Here is a 9,112-nt window from a genome sequence, read left to right on the forward strand (position 1 = left end):
TTAAAGGAAAACTTGTTCATGAGGAGGCACATAACTGATGCCAATTTAATTCCAAAGGTGGATATTGAAGTTTGGTCCACTGTGGATTATCTTTGTGGGAGGGCTCTGTCAGGTTTTGAAATGAGATCACCGCACAATTGAAGGCTTTAACAAAAACTAAAGAACATTGGCTAAAAAATTGAAGTCTTTCCCAGGATGACTATTACGGTTTGGAGACAAATATGCCACCAAATACATAGATTTCCTGCATGATAATTAGATTAGGCCACAAACTAGAGATAATGGAAAGACACAGGGATACATGGAAATGGTGAACTTAGGTATTGGAGCAAGAAACATTGATATATATAAATAGATAGATAGAGAGATAGACAGATATATAGATATATAGGTAGATATCGAGAGAGAGATATACATAGAAAGATAGATACATAGATAAATAGAGAGATAGATAGATAGATAGATAGATAGAGAGATAGATAGAGAGATAGATAATAGATAGATGGATAGATAGACAGATAGAGACAGAGAGAGATAAAGAAATACATAGAAAGATAGAGAGAGTGAGAGCACCAGAGGGAGAGAGAGAAGTGAAGATAGAGAAACAGAGGGGGGAGAGAGAAAGAGAGAGAGAGAAGTTAAAGATAGATAGATAGATAGAGAGAGAGCGAGAGAGAGAGAGAGAGAGAGAGAGAGAGAGAGAGAGAGAGAGAGAGAGAGAGAGAGAGAGAGAGAGAGAGAGAGAGAGAGAGAGAGAGAAAGAGAGGGAGAGAGCGAAAGAAAGGGAGAGAGGGTCCGAGAGAGAGAGAGATATCTAAAGAGAGTGAGAGATAGAGAAAGAGAGGGAGAGAGCGAGAGAGAGCGAAAGAAAGGGAGAGAGGGTCCGAGAGAGAGAGATATCTAAAGAGAGTGAGAGATAGAGACCCTGAGAGAGGGAGAAAGAGTGAGTGAGAGAGAGAGAGAGAGAGTGAGAGCCGGGGACAGAGTGCGAGCCAGGGAGAGAGAGAGAGAGTGTGTGTGAGAGAGAGTGAGAGCCAGGGAGAGAGTGAGAGAGAGATAGACTGAGAGAATGAGAGAGTGAGAGCCAGGGAGAGCGAGAGTGTGTGTGTGAGAGAGAGTGAGAGAGAGTGAGAGAGAGAGAGAGAGTGTGTGTGTGAGAGAGAGTGAGAGCCAGGGAGAGCGAGAGTGTGTGTGTGAGAGAGAGTGAGAGAGAGAGAGAGAGAGTGTGTGTGAGAGAGAGTGAGAGCCAGGGAGAGTGTGTGTGAGAGCCAGGGAGAGAGTGAGAGGGAGAGAAAGAGTGAGAGCCAGGGAGAGAATGAGAGAGAGAGAGAGCCGGGGAGAGAGAGAACTAGGGAAGTACCAAGAATATGACAGGATTAACTGCCTGGCCTTCCCGTAAAATTCCTATTTACGCAGATGAATCTAGGTTGAATGTACCCAACGGATAACGATGACGATGGACCCAGATACGTCATTACGTCGTCACTTTACCTTTGTTAACCATCAATCACTATCGTTGCAGGTAGGCACTACGTCATCGGTAAGAGCGAAAGATAGAGACAGAAAGAGACGAAGAGAGAGGAAGACGGAAAGAGACAGCAAGAGAGATAGATAGACAAACAGAGAGAGAGATAAACAAAAACACAGAGAGGTAGACGGAAACAGAGATAGAGGAAGTGAACAAGAGATAGAAAGAGAGAAGGAGAGAGAGAGAGGAGAAAGAGTGAGGCGGAGAGAGTTATAAAAAGAGGTAAAGAACGAGACAGTGAGAGATGTAGACAAAAACAGAGGGTGTGAGACGGAGAGTAAGAAAAGTGAGAGAGAGATAGACAGAGAGAGAGAGGGCTAGACGGTGCGAGAGATGAATACTAACAGAGGAGCGTGACTGAGGGAGATATAGATGGACAGAAACAGAGATAGGAAGTGAGAGAGAGATCAACAAAAAGGTACAGGGAGAGCGAAACGGAGAGAGAGAGACAGAAAAGGAAAGAGAGCGAGATGGGGAGAGAGAGAGAGATTAATAAAAACAGCGAGAGAGTGATACAGGAGTAGAAAGACAGATAGAGAGACGGAGTGAGAGAGATGGAGGAAAGAGAGCGACATGGGGAGAGAGAGAGAGAGATTAATAAAAACAGCGAGAAAGTGATACTGGAGTAGAAAGACAGATAGAGAGACGGAGTAAGAGAGATGGAGGAAAGAGAGCGACATGGGGAGAGAGAGAGATAAATGAAAAAGAGAGAGCCAAACCGAAGGAGAAAGATATCGTTAGACGCAGAGTAAGGGAAGGAGAGATTTAGACAGAAGCAGAGAGAGATAGATAGAAACAAAGAGGGAACGGGAAAGAGAGAGATACATACGGAAAGAGTGATGGACCAGTGAAAATGACAGAAACAGAGAAGGCGAGAGGAGGGAGAAAGACAGACAAAAATAGAGACACAGATGAATAGAAACATGGAGAGATAGATGAAGATAAAAAGGATAACAAAAGAAATAGAAAGACAGATGATATATAGTGGAAGAGGGCCCAAAGCTGGACATAGATTGGTATATAGAGATATATAGATAAATAGAATGATAGAAAGAAAGAAAGATAGATATATGGATTTAAAGATAAATAGATAAAAAGATAGATAAATAGGTAGAGAAGGGAGAGAGATATAAAGACAGACGTAGACAGATATGTATAGTCAAAGAGAAACATAAAGAGAGATGTAGACAGATATGCATTGGCAAAAAGAGATATAAGAAGAGATGTAGACAGAAAGTATAGAGAAAGAGAGAGACACAGGGAGAAGTAGAAAGATTATGTAAAGTGGGAGACAGGTATGCACATAAAGAGAGGTATATAGTTGTAGCAACTGAGAGAAAGAAAGAAAGGCAGAAATAAAGAAAGATAGAGAGATAGGGGGATAGATAAATTTGCTTGGCTTGCCAGATCGGATACCAGAGCAGTAGATAAAGAGAGAAAAGAGAGATGTATAGATAGAAAGAGATAGAAAAAAAGAGAGATAAATAGATAGATAGATAGATAGAGAAAAAAGAGAGATAGATAGGTAGATAGAGAGAGAAAGAGAAAGAAAGGTAGAAATAAAGAAAGAATAGAGAGATAAATAGATAGATAGATAGATAGAGAAAAAAGAGAGATAGATAGGTAGATAGAGAGAGAAAGAGAAAGAAAGGTAGAAATAAAGAAAGAATAGAGAGAAAAATTTGCTTGGCTTGCCCAATCGGATACCAAAGCAATAGATAAAGAGAGAAAAGAGAGATATATAGATTGATAGAGAGATAGAAAAAAGAGAGATAGATAGATAGATACATAAATAGAGAGAGAAAACAAAGAGAGATAGATAGAGAGAGAGAGACAGAGACAAAGATATAGAGGCAGAGATAGAGAAAGAAAGGGAGAGAGGCAGAGACAGAGATAGAGAGAGACATAGACAGAGATAGAGAGAGAGACATAGACAGAGATAGAGAGAGAGACATAGACAGAGATAGAGAGAGAAAGGGAGAGAGGCAGAGACAGAGATAGAGAGAGACAGAGACAGAGATAGAGAGAGAGACATAGACAGAGATAGAGAGAGAGTCAGAGATAGAGAGACAGAGAGAGAGATAGAGAGAAAGACAGAGATAAAGATAGAGAGAGAGAGAGACAAAGATAGAGAAAGAAAGAGAGAGAAACAGAGACAGAGATAGAGAGACAGAGAGAGAGATAGAGAGAAAGACAGAGATAAAGATAGAGAGAGAGAGAGACAAAGATAGAGAAAGAAAGAGAGAGAAACAGAGACAGAGATAGAGAGAGTAAGAGAAAGAAAGAGATAGAGAGAGTAAGAGAGAGAAAGAGATAGAGAGAGTAAGAGAGAGAAAGAGATAGAGAGAGTAAGAGAGAGAAAGAGATAGAGAGAGTAAGAGAGAGAAAGAGATAGAGAGAGAAACAGAGACTGAGATAGAGAGAGTAAGAGAGAGAAAGAGATAGAGAGAGTAATAGAGAGAAAGAGATAGAGAGAGAGGGAGATAGAGATAGAGAGAGAGATTGAGAGAGAGAGAGATAGAGAGAGAGATGAGGCTGCCAGCAAGCGGATTGGAGGCCAACCCGGAACTTATCCCCCTTCTTCTCCCTCCACGATAACCGCAGCCCACCATTCCGATAAACTCTGCGGGACAACTCGCTCATAAATTCCCCTTCACACCATCCCCTCTTCCCCTCAGCAGCGCACCCACAATCGATTCCCCAGGAATCCACAACTCCCCCCCGCGCACGCTCAACTCCACTCTCTTTCCCGCCATGGCCATCTCCTTCAAACCCCACCTCCTCCTCCGCCTCTCCTCCCTCCCCCTCCCCGCCCCCCCTCGCCCCGCCGCCCTCTCCCCCTCCTCCCCCGCCTTCGACGACTCCGACTCCGACTCTTCCTCCTCTTCTTCCTCTTCTTCTTCCTCTTCCTCCCCGCGCGCCGCCCGGTCCCTCCGGGGCAGCCCCCAGCTCGAGCGCTGGTCCCGGGCCCGAGCCCTCCGGTCCGGCCGCGGGCTCGCCCGCCGGACCCAACCCACCAAGGACGAGCCCCCCCCCTCCCCTCCCACCCAGTTCCGCTACGATCTCGCGCCTTCTCTGGACGCGGACGACGCCCCCGGGCTCCCCCCCCGGACGACGGATGACGGGCTCGCCGCGGGTAAGATCATCTTCATGGTGTCCGATGGCACGGGGTGGACCGCAGAGCACTCGGTCAGCGCCGCGCTGGGGCAGTTCGAGCACTGCATCGTCGACCGCGCGTGCCCCGTCAACACCCACCTCTTCTCTGGGGTAATCTCTTCTCTCCTCTTTCTCTTCTCTTCTCGTCGTTCTGATTTGGGTGGAATCGGAGTGGAATTGGGTCTGTGGAATGATCCGAGATCTGGGCTTTTCTTCTTCTTCTTCTTCTTCGATTGAGTTGTTTTCCCGGTTGTTTGAATGGATGGGTTTTTCCTTTTGATTCTCTGATCGCAGTTCTGTCTCTCTTTTTGAGGTAAAATTGGAGTGGAATTGGGTCTGTGGAATGATCCAAGATCTGGGCTTTTCTTCTTCTTCTTCTTCGATTGAGTTGTTTTCCCTGTTGTTTGAATGGATGGGTTTTTCTTTTTGTTCTGTCACTCTTTTTGGGGAAATCGGATTGGAATTGGGTTTGTCGCGCGCTCCAAGATCTGGGCTTTGCTTCTGTTCTGTGTTTTTTCTTCGATCGAGTTGTTTTCCCGATTGTTTGAATTGATGGTTTTTTTTTTTGTTCGCTGATCGCCGTTCTGTCTCTCTTTTTGAGGTGAAATCGGAGTGGAATTGAGTCTGTGGAATGATCCAAGATCTGGACTTTTCTTCTTCTTCTTCTTCTTTGATCGAGTTGTTTTCTCGGTTGTTTGGATGGATGGCTTTTTCTTTTTGGTTCTCTGATCGCAGTTCTGTCTCTCTTTTTGAGGTAAAATCAGAGTGGAATTGGGTTTGTCGCGCGCTCCAAGATCTCGGCTTTGCTTCTGTTTTGTATTGTTTCTTCGATCGAAATGTTTTCCCGATTGTTTGGATGGATGAGTTTTTCTTTTTGGTTCTCTGATCGCAGTTCTGTCTCTCTTTTTGAGGTAAAATCCAAGTGGAATTGGGTCTGTCGCGCGATCCAAGATCTGGGCTTTTCTCCTTATTCGATCGAGTTGTTTTCACAATTGTTTAATTCGGTGGTTTTTGTGTGAAGTGGTTATCAAATCCCGGAAGGTTGGTTTGTTTTGGTTCCGGTTGTTCTCTGATCTCAGTTCTGTCTTTCTTTTTCGGGTGAAACCGGAGTGGAATTGAATCTGTCGCACGATCCAAGATCTGTTTTTTCTTTCTGCTCGGTGTTTTGATCAAATTGTTTTCCCGATTGTTCAATTCGATGCTTTTGGTGTGGAGTTGAGTGCTTCCCAAACACCTAAAAGTCGGTTTTGTTTTGTACGAAGCTGCTAGATCTTAGTTCAGGTGGCTTATTCTATCTGTCATGCGATCCAAGATCTCTGATCCCAGTTCAGTCTTTTTTAGTAATCTTTGTCAGTTATTCCCGTTTTCTGGCGAAAATTGTATTTTTCTGAATGTGTGAGACTTGAATCAGGGAAAGGCCCTCCTGATAGATGCTTTAAATCATCTGATACAGAAGCAATTATTAGTTTTATTTTGCATTTTCTGGAAAATTTCAAGAATCTCTGCCATTTAGCTTCCTTTTTCTAGCAAAATCTTTCATGTCCCCATACTCATGGAGCTTGAATCAGGGAACCCCCTTCAGATTGACGACGTAAGTCGTCTGATCGAGATCATACGGCAAGCAGGCCAGGAAAGGGCTCTTCTTCTGTACACACTGGCAGATCCTGCCCTGGCAGATGCTGCAAAGAAGGCTTGCAAACTCTGGGCCGTCCCGTTCGCCGACATCCTCGGCCCCACCACCGATGCCATCGCCTCCCACCTTGGCGTGGCGCCACTTGGCATCCCGCGTGGCGCGCCAGGTCGCCAGGTCTCCCTCTCCGAGGACTACTTCAAGAGAATTGAGGCCATTGACTTCACCATCAAACAAGATGATGGGGCTCTGCCTCAGAACTTGACCCGGGCCGACATCGTCTTGCTCGGCGTCTCGAGGACGGGGAAGACGCCGCTGTCAATCTACCTGGCCCAGAAGGGGTACAAGGTGGCCAACGTACCGATTGTGCTCGGTATGGACCTGCCGAAGCCGGTGTTCCAGATCGAACAGGGTAAGATCTTCGCGTTGACCATAAACCCTGTAGTGCTCCAGACCATTCGGCATACGAGGGCCAAAAGCTTGGGCTTCAATGTATATATGAGTGGCAATTACTCGGACATGGACCATGTTAAGCAGGAGCTGGATTTCGCTGCGAAGATCTTTACCAAGAACCCACTTTGGCCTGTCATCGGTGAGCAAGCTCTAGGATTCATGTGCTTACTTTTTTGCGTAGGCGAATTGTTCATGATTTTGAATCTTGGATCCAAAATTGTGAAGTTATTGGTTAGTTCATTTTGCAAATTTTGGTTAGTTCATTTCTGTTTTCATCTCTTTTTAAATTAATGTCGATTAAAAAAGGATGATAATTTGTGGATTATGTTTCGTGGTGATGGTTGTTTGAAGAAACAACCATCTCATGGTTTTGTTTGAAGAAAAGGAAGCTAAAAGATGAACATATCTATTTTTTTTGTTGCTTTTTAAAGATAGTTTGATATAGAGCTGACCTTTCTTTCTCATAGGCGCATTGTTCCTGATTTTGAATCTTGGATCCAAAATTGTGAAGTTCTTGGTCAGTTCATTTTGCAAATATCCTAAAATTTTGAAGCACTAGGATTTCTGGAAACTGATGTGTTCATTTCTGTTTTCACCTCTTTTTGAATTAATGTCGATTCAAAAAGGATGATAATTTGTGGATTATGTTTCGTGGTGATGGTTGTTCTCATGGTTTTGTTTGAAATAAAGGAAGCTATAAGATGAACATTTCTATTTTTTTATTGCTTTTTAAAGATAGCTTGATATAGAACTGACCATGGTTTTTTTTCTGCAGAGGTTACTGGGAAGGCGATAGAAGAGACGGCGGCCGTCATCGTTAGAATCCAGAATGATCGTCTCCAGAGGTACACTATGCCTCGGATCTCCAGAAGATATTGAACATAGGAGATGAAGCCTTTATCTGTTTCTTTTTGGTTTTTCTTTTCTTTTTTTTTCTTGTAAATGGCGGTCCCCAAATCCCTGTAAATTTCTGTAAAATCTTGTCTCCTTGGGATTCCCTGAATCTGACACGCAATAAAGTATGCCACATGAGTTTTGTTGTTTTCTAAATATTTTGTAAGCTTTTATGAACTTGTTTGGTATTATGTGTAATCTGTTTCACCAGCGTCTCATCAATTCTTTATATTTTTGGGAATTTTTCGTCTGAAAATGTCTTAATTTATAGAGTAAGAAAGATTAATTGTTACTTGAACGTACCTTCTGGAAAAGTGATGAATCAGTTTGAACGGAATTCCAGAATAAAAAGTCGTAGAAGCTTCATTCCAAGTTGATTAGAAAAACGAAGACTTACGTGGAACTCACAAGTTTATGTTAATGAAAAATTAAATCTTCTGCCTTGTTTAAGCCAATCAGTAATCATAATACAATGCTTTATTTTAAATTTACACAGTATTTATCTCGATGAATAATTAGAGGATGTTTCAGATAATCAAAAAAGGAATGATTAAAACTTAAGTTTGATAAACTTTGGAGAAGATTGTTACCAACATTATGGACCACTTGTAAAAACAATTGAAAATATATTATGCTTTTATGATTATTAAAATCAGGGAAATAAATAGGGTGTTGACTTGAGATCAGTCCTTCGAGATCACTCTGAGGATGTGATCACCGCCGACCTTTCACTGGCGGAGTTAGAGCACCCACAGAGAGAGAGAGAGAGGAGAGGAGAGGGAGAGAAAAAGATAGAGGGAGAGGGAGAGGGAGAGGAAGAGGGAAATTGAGATAGATAGAGAGAGAGAGAGAAAGAAAGAGAGAGAGATAGAGAGAGATAGAGAAAGAGAGGGAGAGATAGAGGAAAGGAGAGGAGAGGGAGAGAAAAAGATAGAGGGAGAGGGAGAGGAAGAGGGAAATTGAGTTAGATAGAGAGAGAGAGAGAAAGAAAGAGAGAGAGATAGAGAAAGAGAGGGAGAGATAGAGGAAAGGAGAGGAGAGGGAGAGAGAAAGATAGAGGGAGAGGGAGATAGAGGAAAGGAGAGGAGAGGGAGAGAGAAAGATAGAGGGAGAGGGAGATAGAGAAAAGGAGAGTGTTGATTTAAAAAAAAAAATTAAAAAAAAGAAAAGAGAAAAGGAGAGGGGAGGGAGAGAGAAAGATAGAGGGAGAAAGAGAGAGAGAGAAAGAGAGAGAAAAAGAAAGAGAGAGATAGAGGAAAGGATAGGAGAGGGAGGGAGAAAGATAGAGGGAGAGGGAAAGGGAGATAGGTAGAGAGAGAAAGGGAGAGGGAGAGGGAAAGGGAGATAGGTAGAGAGAGAAAGGGAGAGGGAGAGGTGGAGATAGAAAGAGAAAAGGGAGAGAGAGGGAGGGAGGGAGATAGAGAGAGGAATGGAGAGAGAGAGGGAGCGAG

At 43.3% G+C, this 9,112-nt stretch overlaps 1 protein-coding gene across 1 annotated transcript; it reads left to right on the forward strand.

Moving 5' to 3' along the window:
- Positions 1 to 4,130: 4,130 nt before the first annotated feature.
- On the forward strand, positions 4,131 to 7,817 carry LOC144704196 (putative pyruvate, phosphate dikinase regulatory protein, chloroplastic). Its single transcript, XM_078576508.1, has 3 exons — positions 4,131 to 4,795; positions 6,267 to 6,906; positions 7,543 to 7,817. Exons 1-3 carry the CDS (start codon positions 4,283 to 4,285, stop codon positions 7,644 to 7,646), a joined length of 1,257 nt encoding a protein of 418 aa, XP_078432634.1. The 5' UTR covers positions 4,131 to 4,282; the 3' UTR covers positions 7,647 to 7,817.
- Positions 7,818 to 9,112: the final 1,295 nt, after the last annotated feature.

The sequence above is a fragment of the Wolffia australiana genome, chromosome 6, assembly GCF_029677425.1.
Source record: "Wolffia australiana isolate 7733 chromosome 6, ASM2967742v1".
NCBI lineage: Eukaryota > Viridiplantae > Streptophyta > Magnoliopsida > Alismatales > Araceae > Wolffia > Wolffia australiana.

Coding starts and splice junctions, on each gene's coding strand:
- LOC144704196 (XM_078576508.1), top strand. CDS start 4,283: ATGGCCATCTCCTTCAAACCCCACCTCCTCCTCCGCCTCTCCTCCCTC. Junction 4,796..6,266: donor ACACCCACCTCTTCTCTGGG/GTAATCTCTTCT, acceptor AACCCCCTTCAG/ATTGACGACGTAAGTCGTCT. Junction 6,907..7,542: donor CCCACTTTGGCCTGTCATCG/GTGAGCAAGCTC, acceptor TTTTTTCTGCAG/AGGTTACTGGGAAGGCGATA.